Source organism: Vipera berus (genome assembly GCF_964194415.1).
Source record: "Vipera berus genome assembly, chromosome: 4".
NCBI classification, from domain to species: Eukaryota; Metazoa; Chordata; class Lepidosauria; order Squamata; family Viperidae; genus Vipera; species Vipera berus.
The window spans coordinates 21,102,488-21,119,774 of NC_138206.1; the positions used below are offsets into that span (position 1 = coordinate 21,102,488).

The following is a 17,287-nucleotide window of genomic DNA, read 5'->3' on the forward strand; positions in this document are numbered from 1 at the left end:
TCAGAAACGACTAGCACGCATGTGCGGGGGAACCTTTACCTTTTTTTAGATACAAAATAAGTGAGTATAGCATAAAAGGTAAAGGTAAAGGTTCCCCCGCACATGCGTGCTAGTCGTTTCCAACTCTAGGGGCCGGTGCTCATCTCCGTTTCAAAGCCGAAGAGCCAAAAACAGAAAACCCCTCTCTGTTCTTTATCAGCCATTGAAAATAACCATTATGGCAAATTATAGAAGATGAAGATGAGAAGATTGGTGGTGTTGGTTATAAACAGCTTAATGGATAGCAGAGTTCTGGGCTAACAAGCCACAGTATTTTTGTTTTGTTTTGCTGGTACTATTTTATTCTGTGTTCTAGTTTTTCTGTTTTCAGTTTCTGAAGCTGGGATTCCACCCAAAATAACAACAACAGCAACAGTAGAGTTGGAAGGGACCTTGTCCAAGCCTCTGCTCAGGCAAGAAACCCTATCCCATTTCAGACAAATGGTTGTCCAGTCTCTTCTTAAAAACTTCCAGTGTTGGAACATTGGCAACTTCTGGAGGCAGGTTGTTCCACTGGTTAATTGTTCTATCAAGAAATTCCTCCTTAGTTCTAGATTACTTCTCTCTTTGATTAGTTTCCATCCATTGCTTCTTGTCTTGCCTTCAGGTGGTTTGGAGAATAGCTTGACTCCCTCTTCTTTGTGGCAACCCCTGAGATATTGGAACACTGCTATCATGTCACTCCAGTCCTTCTTTTCATTAGACTTTTCATTAAACAATCACTTTCATTCATTGCTCAGTTTTTAACCTCAGCAATAAGAACAACAACAAAAAAAACCCTGGCCACAGGCATTTGCTGCTTTTAACAGAATGACAATGTTGCAGTGAAAGTTGTGTCTTTTGGGGGTGTATGCAATGCAGAAAGAAAGGGGATGTTGCTTATGATGCTACAATACTGCTCATGTTATTCTGACCCTGTAATTCTGATTCTGTAATTATTATATTTATAGTTTCAGTTATTCTTCAGATGTTCTTTGTCACTTAGGGGAAGGGAAGGTTTGTGACCCTAGATCTCTCAAGTCTGAAGCTAATGCCCTTCAATCAAATAGATTAAAAATACAGTAGAACAAAGTCATATAGTCAATGTTACAAAACTAAAAAATAAATTAAGAACAGTTGCAGGAATTGGGTATGTCTATTTTAATGAGAAGAAGGGCTAGAGATGACATAATAGCAGTGTTCCAGTATCTAAGGAGCTGTCACAAAGAGGGTGTCAACTTGTTCTCCAAAGCACCTGAAGGCAGAACAAGAAGCAATGGATGAAAACTAATCATGCCAAACCAATCTTATTTCATTCTTTGACATAGTGACTAAATTAGAAGACCAGCAAAATGCTGTGGAAATAGTCTACTTAGACTTCAGTAAGGCATTCAACAAAGTAGACCACAACCTACTTCTTGGTAAGCTAGAAAGAAGTGGGATACATAGCATCATCACAAGATGGATTTGTAACTGTAAGTGTACTCAATGACCTTGTAGGTCATCTGATCCAGCCCCCTGATCAGGCAGGAGACCCCATATTTCTGACAAGTGGCTGTACAGTCTCTTCTTGAAAGCCTCCACTGATGAAGCACCCACAACTTCTGAAGGCAAGCTGTTCCATTGGTTGATTTTTCTGTCAGAAAATTTCTCCTTATTTCTAGATTAAATCTCTCCTTGATCAGTTTCAAGTCTGTCAAGATCCATCTGGATCTTGAGCCTATCATCTAGGGCAGACATGTCAAACTCACGACGTCACGTGACATCGCAAAACATATTGGAGCTTTTTCCCCATTGCCAGCAATGGGGTGGGCATGGTTTCCCAGTGATGCGTCCGGCCGTTTGACACCCCTGATCTAGGGTGTTGGCTATTCCTGCCAGCTTAGTGTCATCTGCAAATTTGATGAGTTCCCCTTCTGTTCCCTCATCTAAGTCATTAATGAAGATATTGAAGAGTACTGGGCCTAAGACAAACCCTTGTGGTACCTACTGCTTACTTCCCTCCATGTACATATAGTACCATTAATTATAAGGATAATTGAAAAAGATGGAATTGGCAATCGTAACACATTTTGATATAATTCAACCAAATCCATTTGATGCTGGATTATAACCCAACATACTGAAGTCCTAATTAAATATTCAGTTATATATGCTACAAAAAATAATCATTACATGTTTTATTAGGTTTATCATACTTAGCCTTCACTTGTTCACTAGATAAGAGCAAAGAAAGTGTTCTGGGTCTCTTTGTTAGCATCTTTTCCAGCTCTAGTTCGGTAGCCCAAACTTTGCTATGATGTTAATGTTTTAAGTTCTAAAGTTCAGGTTAGAAGGACAGACAGTTCTATCTAAAGCTTAATAAAAACAAGAGGCATGCTCTTCACTGTTTTATTCCAGAACATTCAAAATTAAGACCTATCTCCTCCCTAAATGTGCAATCGCATATTTCTAATCATATATCATAAGCAAATGCTGCAGTGTAGTATCATGGTAGCTAATCAACGTTATAAATGCAGAAAAAGGCTGGTGACTGAGCTTTGCTCCTTGATCACTGAATCGTCTCAGATGCTGACAAAGCTTGCGGCAAACTAGGCAAAACCTGACTTGACTCTACGTACCATTGGTGAATGAGGCATGACTTCATGTAGACTTTAACTGCTATTTGAACCAAAGACCATGTGACAATCTAAAATAAACATGCTCCAAATACCTCTAAAATCTGCAGTCTGGGAAGCCATTGTGGAAACCACTGTTCATACCCTTTTATTTGAAGGGCTGAGGTTGAATCATAAATCGGGTGGGAAAATCAGCAACAAAATGAAATACAACAGTATCTTAAGATATTACTCAATTGAAAAGCACTTTAGAAGCATCTATAATACACAATCTAAATTAATTTTATCCCATAATTGTTTATATAAAATAGAATTAATTTCAGGTACAAAGTTGTCACTTTTTTAACTCGATGCAATCCAGAAAAAGAAAAAAAAAAGAATATTATACCCGCTGGGAGTCATTTTACAAGCTATAGAAGGCCAAAGATGGACTTATTTCTACATTAACTTCCCCAAAATAATAACTGACACTTGCATTGCAAATTAGCTTCTCACGAGTTGTATTTTTCTGCCATTTATAGAACTTTTGAAATGAATACGGCTAATAAAATACTTTGCATACCCATTCCATCTGACAGAGGGAACAGGAGGAAAAGGATAGTTCCTTTTCCTGGAACAAACTTTTGTTCCATGATAACGTGCCAAGTAACAGTAAAGGGGTCCAACGTGGGATAGAGTAGTTATTTTTCTTGTTTCTGTGGGATAAACTGCAAGAAGTGCTGATGGAAGTTGTGCTACTTGGGCTTTCTCATGGCTGCTAGATTCTGCACCTAAAAATGCACCAACCTGGCCCCTTTGGGCGTGGGGGCTGGGAAACGTCAAGCACCTTCTGAGCCACTTCTGTTTTAACTGTCCTACCTCTTCTCTCTGGGCACAGCAAGCCAGGAGTAACTCAAGTTCATCGAAGGATTTACCTGCCAACAATCACAATTCGCCCCTCCTGGGTGGGATTCATGGTGGTGGAGAAATGCAGAACCTTCGGCAGACGAAGCAGGCTTAGCAAAGAGGACACCCTCTGGCCCACTAGGGCCACCTCCCGTTTAAAAGGGAACGCGTCCTCCCCACCCCCACTTCTGGGATGTTACGGCCCCTTCCATTGGTTGCCAGAATAGGATAGTTCCTATTGGCTGCCCGAGTGTCCCAAACAACTGCTGCAACCCGCGACTCCGAGGGGGTTGCCCAACACGTTCCCATAATTATTAGGATAAAGTCGATACTGGGAAACGCCTTCGGGTCATGTCACTTATTCCTATTTTCTTTCCTTCCGACCCGTTCCAGTTGTAAATCTGCGGAGAGCGCCAGAGTCTAGAAGCCACCCCGTTTCCGACTGTATTTCTTCTCCCTCCATCTTCCCTCCCCCTTCATATGCCTTCCTCTTCGGAAAAACCAGGGATCCCAACCTTATTCTTTGCTTTAGGGCATGGGTAGGCAACCTCGGCTCTTTTATGACTCATGGACTTCAACTCCCAGAATTCCTGAGTCAGCTATGCTGACTCAGGAATTCTGGGAGTTGAAGTCCATGAGTCATAAAAGAGCCGAGGTTGCCTACCCCTGCTTTAGGGTTTAGCACTTGTCCCCGGTCTGGTCTTCTCCACATGTGCTAGGACCAGTCCCCATAATCCCCGACCCACTAGTGCCTGGGAATTAAGGGAGTTGAAGTCAACGTAGCTGAAGGTATCAAGGTGGAGAAATTTCTTTTGCTCTTGTCTTCCGGGTGGTCCAGCGCTTTCCTAGAGACAAAAAGATCTGAAAAGCCACTCGCTCACTTTCCCCGTCTCTTCGCTGCCATGGGAGTCGTGGAACCAACAAGAGTCAATGTCCATCCCCTGCCACTTGCTTCCCCTTTCTCTGGGAGTCACTGGGGACAGAATCAGATCTTGTGGGGCTGATACTCATACCAAAACTAAGTTGCTGGTGTGAGTTTCCAAAAAGGTGACCACTTATCTTGCTCTGAATGTCAGTGATGGAGGAGGTGCCAAATCATAAGAACAGGATGTGAACAGACTCTACAGTGCTTCCAACACTATCCTGTTTATTTAAACTCCTGCCATGTAAATCAGTATGCCCATATTTTTGTATTTCATGTTTACCTGCTTTGTGGAAAGGGATTGCTAACTTTTATTTGGGAACAATATGAATTTAATTGCCATTATTTAAAGTTTGCTTTTATGTTCTGGAGTTACAAGTTCAAGACCGCTTCAGGCAAAATTATGTTGAAAGAAAGAGAGCCATGGGAAAAGCAAAGGCGTTAAAGATCATTGCTGATATAATTAGCAAGAGTTTAAGACGATGTGTGGGTGGTATAACTTGAAAAAATACATTAAAGTCTGAGATGCATCAAATGTAAAAATAACAAATACTAATGCTGAACAATTAAAAAGTTGGTTATTAATAATATACAGACTTCAATACATTTAATTTGATTTTGATTAGAATATGAGCTGCAATTTCTATTTTTAGATTGTCAATATATTAGAAACGTACCATTTTATTTTTAAATCTTAGAGGAAGTTTTAATTTACTAGATAAAAAAACAATCTACAAACGTATGATTATATAATTTTTATTTGGGGTTAGAAAAGCATAGCCTGCTATCCACTTTTGATCTTCTTACTTCAAAGTTTAAATAAGTAGCCCTGTTAATAAAACCAATCCAAGTAAACGTTGTTATATATGCCTATTGGAGCAAAAGTCACATTGAATTGACTGCGATTTACTGCTGGCAGACATATTTAACAGCATACTTCTTTGTGCACAAGATTGTAAATAGTATTAAAATTAAACTTGAAAATATTGCAGCAAGTCTATTTCTGTTATAATTATTGTAGAAAATAAATATACTGCAAATAAAAGATAAACCAAGGGAAGATTCTTCTTGGTTTAGAGAAAGCATTATCATGCAGACAAGTATGTTTAATCCACTGATGAGACAGAAGGAGAAAGTGACACTAAAGGGTATCATGAGCAAATATTTACACTGATTGTCTACTGATAGGCCTTCATCAACTAAGCTTTATAAACCACGTCCGCATGCTGTATAATACAAAGTGATACTGTTTTCCTTCTTTTCATTTTTCATGTGCCTAAATAATTGCAAAACGAGGATCCATTAAAAATATTTTAAAAACTGCAGTGTTGCTTTTGTGTTAACTTTTTTCAAACGTGATCTTGATACTATGCTTGAATACTGAAGTACATTTTCCTTGCCTTTTAAAAACACTTTTAAAATGTAATTTTATACAACATTAATTTTTAAACCATATCCCATATGAGTACTAGTATATCACATTAAATGCATTGAATTAAATAAGATTATAAGATTACAGAAACAGTAAAATATTGTCCATAATTTACCTAAAGTGCAGTCTGGTAGCCTCTCACTAAACTGGTACAATTCACTAAGTCTTTCCTACCAGAAAGTTCACTTTAACTGATAGACATGTGGATTTTCTATTTGTTCCTATTCTTACAAATAAACCTTCAGGTTTATTTCAAGAAGAAACCTTTTCAATATATCAGTAATCAGCATTTGCATTATTTTGTAAAAGCTCATATTTGTTTAATACACATTTCCGGCTAGTTGTCCCTTTATATTCCAGGCATGCAATGTTTCACTCAGCAAATGATACATAAAGAGAAAGATTTGGATCTGATTCCATCCCACATAGCTGCTTTTAAAGAATAAATTCCACTAAATAGCATCAAGTTGTGCCATGTTAGTTGCACAATTTGCTTTCTAGTTAAATAGTTATAAATGGCTTTAGTGGTTTAAGAGATATGTACTCAGTTATTAATCTTACATAATACTTGTGGAATTAAAAAAAAGCCCCATCCTTTTAGCAGAATTTCATTCCCCATTATAAACACTGCCCATTTTCAGTAAGCCAACAGAAAGATGCACAAATGAAAAAAGTAAAAATAATGATTCTCTCAAGTTGAACTTGATTTCGGATGACCATATCAGGAGGCCCATGTAGTTTCCTTAACAACAATGTGCAAAATGATCTGCCGTTGCCTTTTCTGATTATTATTTTTTACTAATTAACAGCCCTGGAATTTCTGGTTGTCCCCCATCCAATTTCTAACCAGGTCTGACACTGTTTAATTTTTTTTAAACGGTTAAGATTCCATTCACAAATATATTTGCACTACAAGATATATAGAAGTATAATAATCTGGAACACAAAAAAATGGAGAAAAGTAATGTAAATCAATATCTACTAGCTATCCTTTGAAATGCTCCTAACTTTCTTTTTTTTCTCTCTACTGTCAGATGTCCAGCTATGACTCACCACTGGCAAACAGGACGCTGCAACAAGCGTCTAGCCGCGGGAACTTCGTTAGGAGCTATTACGCATGCTCGGATATTTTCTTCCTCCTAAAGGAGCGTTCTTGTACCTTAGCAACCTGAAGTGATGCATTGTGGGCTTGAGAGTTCAGGCCCTATACTTCAAAACAACGAGGGTCGCTTTTCTCCTCCGAGGCTTTGTTTGGGGAGAGCCAAAGAAAAAAGTCGCGTTAATGGGAGGGAAGCTAAGGTTATCTGGGAGATAGCGGGATACGGAAAAATTCCAAGTATGCTGGCTCTGGCTGTTAAGGGTTGTTTTAAGAAAGGATTTCAGCCAATTAACATGCCTCCTTTTTTTGTGCATTTTTACAGATTCTGATCATTTCCGTCACTGCTGGAGCTCTCGACCTTGGAACGGCTCAGCCAGGTGAGCATTAAATCAAAACTCTCCGACTTGTTGCTAGAAGGAAACGATTGGAGAATCGCTGGAGGCGGCTAGGCTTGTGCTTTCAGTAGGAAAGGACTTTCTATTTTTTTTATTCGTTAAACTTGTACGATGTCCAACTTCCGATTGACTCTGGACAGCTCTCAGCAAGGAATTAATTTAATTAATTTAATTTTATTAGATTGATATACCGCCCTTTCCCGAAGGACTCAGGGCGGTTTACAGGGAATTTAAAATCAACAATACAAAAAGAGGGAGTCAAGCTATTCTCCAAAGCACCTGAAAGCAGGACAAGAAGCAATGGATGGAAACTAGTCAAGGAGAGAAGCAACCTAGAACTAAGGAGAAACTTCCTGACAGTTAGAACAATTAACCAGTGGAACAACCTGTCTCCAGAAGGTGTGAATGCTCCAACACTGGAAGTTTTTAAGAAGAGACTGGCCAGCCATTTGTCTGAAATGGTATAGGGTTTCCTGCCTTAGCAGGGGGTTGGACTAGATGACCTCCAAGGTCCCTTTCCAACTACTACTACTTATTATTGTTATTGTTATTGTTATTATTATTATTATTATTATTATTATTATTATTATTATTATTATTATTATTATTATTTTATTATTATTATTATTATTATTATTATTATTATTAAATACAAAAGTTAAAAAACAATTTAAAAAGATTAAATTATCCCTTAAAATAAAAACCCCAGTTAAAAATTCTCAGCCTGGGCTGGAGAGCTCGAAGAGCCAGGTCTTCAGGTCCCGGCGGAATGAACGAAGGTCAGGGGGCAGTCCTAAGCTCCACGGGCAGCTGGTTCCAGAGGGCAGGTGCACCCACAGAGAAGGCCCTACCCCTGGGTGTTATCCGCCGGCAGTCTTTTACTGGCGGCACCCTGAAAAGACCCTCCCTGTGTGAGCGCACTGGACGAAGGGAACTTGATGCTGGCAGAAGGTGTTCCCTCAAATACAATTACAATTACAGTAAAGATTCTTCTTTCCTAAAACCCATTTTTTTTCTTGTGGTCAAAGGAAACATATCTGGGATGAGGTACTGCATCCTGGGAATTGAATAGTGGCTAGATGTGAATTTGGGAGCAGAAGTGGCCAGAAGTATCTTTTAAGAAACTGACTACAGCCTTGTCTGGAGTTTGCAGAATTGTTCTCCAGGCCTGCCTCTCAAAGGGGGGTTGTTGTCACGTGTTTTGCATGGGAGTCCCTTTGAAGATGACCTGGCTACCATAGTTATTTGGAAGCTATGTAGTATAATTCTGTGGCAGTGGCTGCCAATATCTGATATAATTTTCAGAGGGCTTATTGCATCAATTGGGGGAGCACATTCACCCATACAATTCGGTCTCAAGCGATTGACAGAAAAGTCAGCTTGATTTGCATTTGGGGTTAGTATCCAGGCATCCTGGTGTCCATTTCAGTGCTGGTGTTAATGTGAGATTTTTGTGAGCTAAGAGCAACTTCTTAATTATTTTTAAAATGAGTTTCAATATTACTAATAGGGCAATGATACAACAGCTCCTGAAAAGCATGTGAAAATATTCATAGAATGGATTATGCTTTCAAGAAGTACTGCCTTAGTGTGTTTGTGATGACACACACAGACTAAAACTTCTGACACTAATTTTGGAATAAGTTCTTTTAAATTCAAAAGACTAGCTTCTGAATTGCATTGTAAGATTACTGTCTTATACACTAGTTTGATGTAGTGATTAAAGGATCAGACTAGAAACTGAGAGATTGTGGGTTGTAGTTTGCTTTAGGCATAAAGACACCAGGGTGATCTTGGGCTAGTCTATTTCTCTTGGCCCTAGGAAGTAGACAATTGCAAACCTTTTCTGGAAGAAAGAAAAAACTTGCTAAGAAAACTGTCTAGGCAGTCTTCCACAATCAGGCAAGATTGAACTGAAAAATAAAATGTGTTTTCTTAGGAGAAAGTCAGATTATGTCAGTGGGACTTCTTAGTGAATAGACATAAAGCTGTATTCTCTTACCATTTGCTGTTTTGCTGCTGCATCATAATGAAAACTAGGCTCTCAGTGTCTTGGCTTCTTCTCTTATTCTTTTGTTCGCGTACATTGTGTAATAGATGCTTAAAACTGCCCTTGTTGATAATTTGTCTTGAATGACAGTATGAAGGAGTACTGAGAAAGAGAAAAAGAGCAGCACAATTTTAGACGAGCATTCTTGACATGTTGTCATTTTCAGGCATAACGTTGTTTGCATTTAAAAAAAATAAGTTTATGATGAAATCATTTATTATAATTACAAGCAAATTTATTGAAATACTGCATGATCTGATAAATATTTACTGACAGCTAAAACTGGAAGCCAGTATTTTGACATCTTTTTTGTTTCATAGATTAAAATGATGAAAAATGTCCACCTGGCACCCGAAGCAGATGAAGATGACCTTTACTCTGGTTATAATGATTATAACCCTACTTTTGATACAGAGGTAAAATATACCATATATTTATCAATTGTTCTGTTCTTTTGCATTATAATATCAAAGCACAGAAAAAAACCCAAAAAAAAACATTAAAAGTAAGATAAGATGAAAGGAAACAAAATTTGACTAAATCAGGTTTGCACAAATACAAAAATATAGTAAATTTGGCGAAACATTTTAAAATTTATTTGAATACCATAGGATATCATAGATGAGTTTTATTATGCTAAGGAATAGTAGTAATAGTATAATAGTAGTCTATTATAGTCTCTCTTGACACCCACAGCGGTAAAGAGGAAGTAAAGAAGAAGGAATAGTACTTGACTTATATCTGTCATTTGTATACAAACATAAATGTATAGAATAAGTAATTATGCATTTTAATATAAATGTAGAAATGCAAGATAAATATATTTATATACTAATAAATACATTTTTTTAAAAAAACATGCTGACTATTTAGCTATTTTAAAGTCAACATTCATAATTTTATGTGTTTTTCTAGGATTTAGAGAATGATCCAGCTTTTCAACAGGCTGTGAAAACTAGCCATGGTAGAAGGCCTCCAGTAAGTTAAAAATTACAAAGCATCTGTGTAAACATTTACAAAACGTCTTGAGAGCCACTGTTCTTTTATAATATTTTTAGCCTAGTTCCACATCTTTGTTTAGAATACTGGCTTATGGTAAACAGCAGTCCTTCCTTTCTTTACACTTAATGGAATAATATATATGATGTTGTTCTTCTATAGCTGTTTCCTTCTGCTTTTTAAAAAAATCCTGTCAGGGTTTTTTTGTTTTCTAAAACATGTATATGAACACATACCTGCACAAACATGGATAAATATGTATGTCAATACTGCAACTTACAATAGTATCATGTTCTGATAATTATTCTGATATTTCAGACTAGATATAAAGACAGTGTATTCTGATGAATTACAAGATGCATGCAATAATTAGTCAATTAAATGAAGTCAGCAGAGGAAATCATATAAGAGCATAAAAATTTACGTTGACAGTAACAGATAAAGGGCCACTAGTCCATTTCACATAGCCAGGCAATAATAATATTAATTGACAACAGAACTCAGGTCTGGATCTGGAACAGAATTTTTTAAAAATATAAAAAATATTACTAGCTGCTCACTTAATTGGAGATTTTGGAGGTCCAATCTCCAGAATAATTGCACACCTACAGAGCACATACCTTACTTTGCTTATTAATGCTGATAGTTGATTAAATACCTATATATTCATTTTAATAGATTTAAATGGCAACCCATCTTCTTAGGGTGATTCTGATGACTTAACAGAACACATAATACAAAAAAATGAAAGAATAAATAACAATAATGACGCAGAGTAAAGAAACATATGGCAGCTGAGGAAACCATTCAACCAACACATTACAGGGCTCACTACCTCATGATCCCCATGCCAGAAAAACAGGTCTTCAGGAATTTTACAATCGGTTCTCCATTGCCTACCTATTCAATAATCAAGACATATGGAGATTTTATCCTTGATATCACTTTGGAGAAAACAAATTCTCCTTAAGAGTTTGCCAAAAATGCAAAACAGCAAAGTCAAGACTTCTTTAAATCAAGTTCAAGTCCTAGTAATGTCTTGGATGTTTTCATACACTTTCCTTGGCAAGTGAACAGCAGTGGTTTGCCATTGCCTTCTGGGATGTTTTTCAACTTTTAGTCTACTCTATGCTTTCAAAGATGATGCTAAAACAGTATTGACAGAGATGGTGTAATTTTATATAGATAATTATATAATTTCATTTTAATTACACATAGTAATTATATTTCAACGACTGCATTCTAGTTCTTGTAAAATAATTATTAATGCTTAATTAACACTTAGTTCCTTTTTACAAGCTTACGGCCAAAGTTCCAGGTACATCAAGTGCACGGACGTTAGCTACAGGGTATGTGGTAAGTTGTTATTCTCTGCATATTTTTCTGATTTTCTTCTTTCTTTGTGTCTGCTTTTTCACCAACAAGACATACTAAGTGCAAAGTTCCTTATCCCAGTCAACCTGTGAAATTATGTAGCTTTCATATTTTAAGTGCTCACAAGAAGGACTAAAATCATGAAAGGGAAAAGCAAAGTTCTATAGTTGAGGGGTGATGTCTCTTGAAAGCTAGAGAATAGAACTGCTGAATTTGTTGCAAGAAATGAAAGAAAGTAATTTAAGCAGTTTTCTATGGCAGTGGCTTATGGACATTGGAAATGAATTGAGCAGGACCAGTTCCTCTTATATAAGGCCAAATGCTATTCTGCTCTCTAGCACCAGTTTTAATTTTATAAATATTTCAATATTCGCCTTCTGCACTGCTAGAATAGTGATTTTTGTGCTCCAGACCTGCTTATTCCTCTAGAAATAGAGTTTGCAGTGATGATTGATGAAAATATTTTCTTGCATCATGATAGTCAAAGACAACCTTGTCTTCATCAATGGGCAGACCAATGACAGCAGCTGTACAGGTAATACTGTTATAATTTTTGCTAAAATTAATTCATAGACTACAATTAGTGAATCTAAGACTGTACGTGTCATGACAGTGAAGAGCTGGTTTTAAATTTAAGGAATAAATGAAAATGAGAATATATCATTAGGTACCCAATTTCTTACCTAAAAGGAATATTTCCATTTATAGCAGCAAATTTGAAAAATAAAATCTGCCTTAAAATATGTGTTATGAACCTACAGTAGTAAACTTTGTAATACTCCTGTAAATTCACAATAATGGGATAAATGAAAAGTACGCAGATAGCCCCTTTGAATCAAACTCATGATTTCATTGCACAGTATTGAACAATAAATGATTTTTAAAAATCTATAGATAGTCCTCTACCTAGGATCACAAGCCCAAAATTTCTTTTGTTAGGCAAGAAAGTTAACTGAGTTTTGCCCCATTTTTCTTGCCACAGTTGTTAAGTGGATCACTGCAGTTGTTAATAACATGGTTGTTAAGTGAATCTGGATTCTTCATTAACTTTGCTGGGCAGAAGGTCGCAAAGGGTGATCACATGACCTCGGAGAACTGCAAATGTTATAAATACATGCCAGTTGCCAAGCTTTTGAATTTTGATCATGTGACCATAAGGATGCTGCAATGGTTATAAATGTGAAAAACAGTCATAAGTCACTGTTGCAAGCAAATGGTTGCAAGTTGATAACTATCTGTATTTTTTATTTTTTTTATTTTAATTCCATTTATATCCCGCCCTTCTTCGAAGACTCAGGGCGGCTTACAAGCTTAGCAGTAGCCTTCATTCTATGTATATGCCTGCTTATTAGGGCTTTCACACACACCCCAAGCGGCATTATTACAAAGTCAGCTTATTGCCCCCAACAATCTGGGTCCTCATTTTACCTACCTCGGAAGGATGGAAGGCTGAGTCAACCTTGAGCCTGGTGGTATGCGAACCTGCACTAATTGCAGGCAGCTGGTGTTACTTAAGGAGGCATTAGCCCACTGCTCCACCAAGGCTCGTATAATGACTAACTTAAAAAATCCTGTATACTACAAGTTATTATTGAAATTTGCAAACTGAAATTACTGTTTTGAAGTATTAATACAGTTCAGTTTCATGTATTTGTCTCATTCTGACACTTAATACTCATTCTGACATTATATAGTGATGATGCAAGAACTTGCCTCCCTCATGATTTTCATCATTTGTTCTTTAAGGACACTGTTACTCGACCTATGACAGCAGTGCAGGCAGCAGGTTACACCAAAGCAGCTTTAAGAGGTATATTTTTTATGTCATTAATTATGGTGTCCTTCCAGAGCACCTGGCAAGGTGGTCTTTTGAGGATATGATTTAAAAGCAGTTCTAGTCCTTCCTGTGATGCTAAAGAACAACTGTGACACTTTGGCTATTGATGCATAGTGTCCCCCAGCGTGCCCTTGTTGTGTTAATATATTCATAAAACTGGTGGGAGAAATAATTCAGAGATTTGGAACGGGGTGAGATTATTATGCTGGTAGCGTCCAGCTGTACTGCTTCCTGTTATTCAACTGTATGGAAGCAGTATCTTTTGAGTGTTGCATCAATTCAGTTATGGGGCTATATGAAATTGAAGCCAAAGACAGTAGAAGTGCTCTTGGTCAATAAGAAAATGGACTTGGGTACTGAAATGTATGATGGGATTGCATTTCACCTCACAAAGTAGACTTGCAGTTGGGGGGGGTGGGGTTGTCTTCGATCCTCAGCTAGATTCTATGAAGCAGCTATAACAAGGAATGTATTTATGCACACCAGCTGCAACTTTTCTTAAGCCAGTCAGATTTAGCAACAGTTAGCAACACCTTAGTTTTATCCCTTTTTGACTACTGGAAATTTGAAATTGCCCTTGAAAAATGCTCAGAAGTTGGAACTTGTGCACAATGCAGCAATAGACTGTTAACTCTGCAAGATACATAGATTATGTGTTGTTTGTAAAAGACATGCACTGCTTGCACATACTGAGCACAGTTTAAAGTGTCATATTTAGAGCTTTAAACAACTTGCTTAGGTTTTCACTATCTAAGGGACCACCTATCTGGACTGAACATAGGTTCACTTTCATGCCATGTCAGAGAGGGCTTTTTTCTTGTATTGCTTCCAGATTATGAAATATACTTCCTCAGGAATTGTGCTTGGTGCAACATTCATGGTGTTTAGAAAAATCGGTAAAGATACATTTCATTTATCAGGCATTAGATAGTTAAACCTTAAATGTAATTTAAGTTTTATCTTTTAGGATTGTATTTATTTTTTTAATTTTAGGAATGTCCCATTTGAGTACAATAGAGGTTATATATCAAATAGATACATTTTAAAAATTATTAGAAATTAGTCTCCTGTAGGGAAACATATAGAGTGCTCAGTGATATTTATTAATTTGTAGGTTCTGCATTTGATCCTCTTGGCCAGGCAAGAGGTCCAGCTCCTCCTCTAGAAACAAAAAATGAAGATAGGTATGTAGATAGCTTTGTTACAGTTACTTTGTCATGTTTTTTTGGGGAAAAATCAATAGCATATACATCATTCATTGTAAGGAAATAAAACAGAATTTAATTGGAAAAGGCTGGATCTTTATTTTTCTATACTGGTATAATATTATTTTAAAAAAACAGTATTGGAAGATTTCATTAGCTAAAAATAACATGACCTCAACAGTTTTTGCTCCAATAAATTCTTGGGAGATCTTTTGAGGGGCCATGTATTTTTGAATTTCTTCCTCAGAAATAGTCCAGCCTGAGTATTTCATTAGGAAATCAGCACAGGATTATCTGTATAAAATAAATGTATATAAAACCAGGGCAGCCCAAGCAAAACCTAATGTTGTACACCTAATATCTGTACCAAAATGTAGACTTTTTTGCCTTAGTGTTTCTGATGTCGTATGATTCTGCTCTTTCCTTATTTCAGTCCAGAAGGAAAGATTAAACAGTTAGAAAAAAAAGTGAATGAGTTGGTTGAAGAAAGCTGCATTGCTCACAGCTGTGGAGATTTAAAATTGGTAACTATTATTTCATCCTGAAATACAAAGCTGCATTGTTGCTTTTATAGTTCTCAGATTGCCAGTTTGTTTTTAGTAATAAAAGATGAAGAGCCATCGTAAAAATCTTAGCTGGATAAAAATTCTCATCACATCTAGATATAGCTGCTATATGAATTCATCCGTTATGTATAAAGTTCAAAAAACTAGTGCAACTCCCTTGATTGACCAAATTATTCATATGGCAATTATGCTTATATAAAATGACCGTTAGTGGCCTGCTCCTATTTTTGCTTCTGGACATCATTGTATTTATCTAAGCCCTTTTATAGAAAATGATAAAATATTCATTTCTAAGGAATGCTGAAAGAGTACATAATCTAGAGCAGACGTGTCAAACACAAGGCCCGGGGGCCAGATCCGACCCACGAAGTGGCTTCATGCGGCCCGCAAAGCCATCCTGGAAACAGTGAGGGAACGGCCCCCACTGTCTTGGCCCTGGCCCAGAGACCCTCCTCCTACCAGAGACCCTCAGATCTGTCCCACTCCTGCCCAGACCCCCATAGGCACCCTTGATGCGAACGATGTAGAGCTGCCCACGCCTACCCAGTAGGCCATACGCACTCTAGCCACGCCCACCCAGTAGGCCACGCCCACCCAGGCCACACCCACCCGGCCCCTTGAGGGCAACCGCAATGCTGATACGGCCCTCAATGAAATTGAGTTTGACACCCCTGATCTAGAGCATGTATATTTTGCAATTATGCAAGAGTGGGGGTTTTAGAATTAAGTTTGGGCTGGAATTCAGCTTCCTCTGTGTTTGTTTTTTAAAAAATTAGTCCATCTATCTACAATACATGATGAGAGCACTGAGGATTTCAAAGCTGAAAGGTAATATGTCGTTCCATCTTCCAAAAACCCAAAGCACACTGTAAAACTATGCTACAGGAGACACCAATTTTTGCTGAGAAGGAATTTGCTACAGCTGTCCTTACCAAGAAGAATATAGAAACTAGTTCCTGCTTTCTTTTTCCTAGCTAAAATAATTGTTCATTCCTTTCTTGGGATATGCAGGTTTTTTTTTTAGATTTCATATTAGTATTCAAAAAATAGAATTTATAAGCTCACTTTCTACTAAAGAACAGCACTAAAATCTGCTAGTGAGGGATGCATTGCCTACTTGAGTATCCTTATGATATGAACATATTTTTTGCTGTTGCGTCCTCTTAGTGATTTTATATGCAGTTATAGAAATAGGTTTGTGTAAATATATATGAAAATTGTTTTATGCAACATTGTCTAACAAAGGGCATGAGGCACAGTGAAACATATTTTTTTTAAGGCTCTAGAAAAGGCGAAAGATGCTGGAAGAAAAGAAAGAGCCTTAGTAAGGCAACGTGAACAGACGATGTCTCCTGCTAATATTAACCTTGATCTTACTTATACTGTAAGTAACCGTAAAAACACTCAGTGCACATTCAGCATCTTCAGAAAGGGATTAATCATACACGAATGATGACCTTCTCTGATGGATATTTTTATGTATGTATTAAAGTGCATGTACTGTAATTATATTTAATTTGATTGAATGTCAGCATTTGTGTTTGAATTTAAAGACCATAAACAACATAAATCAGATGGCCTCAAAAGTATCCTAGAACTGTAAACTTTCACTTGCCAATATTGATAGTAGGCATATGTTATTTGTTTATTTGTTTAAAAGATTTATATGCCCACCCATCTTATACAGTATAACCCTGGATAAGTAATGACAGCAATATTACTAAATAAAGCAAGAACCTCACAAAATTAAAGATATGACAACAACTCTAGTTTAGACCAGACATTCTATGTTAACTAGAATTAAAGCCTAGATCAGGTGGGGAGGGAGTGCAATAGATAGTGAGGAGGTTGTTTGTAGGCAATTCATTCTAAAATTTCAAAAGACGT

General features: G+C 37.1%; 2 protein-coding genes across 4 annotated transcripts in view; one reads left to right on the forward strand and one right to left on the reverse strand.

The window, feature by feature from the left end:
* CRYL1 (crystallin lambda 1) overlaps positions 1–3,707 on the reverse strand; it is a 262,310-nt gene extending 258,603 nt beyond the window's left edge. For both annotated transcript variants that reach the window (XR_014026242.1, XM_081326282.1), the window contains exon 1: positions 3,551–3,707. Coding sequence is in view for 1 of the 2 variants with exons in the window: in XM_081326282.1 (XP_081182408.1) it covers positions 3,551–3,591 (41 nt within the window). In the remaining variant the exon portion in view is untranslated. The remainder of the gene's footprint in view (positions 1–3,550) is intronic.
* A 3,365-nt stretch (positions 3,708–7,072) lies between these two features.
* IFT88 (intraflagellar transport 88) overlaps positions 7,073–17,287 on the forward strand; it is a 43,610-nt gene continuing 33,395 nt past the window's right edge. For both annotated transcript variants that reach the window (XM_081327483.1, XM_081327484.1), the window contains exons 1-10: positions 7,073–7,211; positions 7,297–7,351; positions 9,740–9,835; positions 10,335–10,397; positions 11,718–11,774; positions 12,274–12,327; positions 13,539–13,602; positions 14,744–14,813; positions 15,268–15,358; positions 16,680–16,784. In XM_081327483.1, coding sequence (XP_081183609.1) covers positions 9,746–9,835; positions 10,335–10,397; positions 11,718–11,774; positions 12,274–12,327; positions 13,539–13,602; positions 14,744–14,813; positions 15,268–15,358; positions 16,680–16,784 — 594 coding nt within the window. In that variant the 5' untranslated portion in view covers positions 7,073–7,211; positions 7,297–7,351; positions 9,740–9,745. The remainder of the gene's footprint in view (positions 7,212–7,296; positions 7,352–9,739; positions 9,836–10,334; positions 10,398–11,717; positions 11,775–12,273; positions 12,328–13,538; positions 13,603–14,743; positions 14,814–15,267; positions 15,359–16,679; positions 16,785–17,287) is intronic.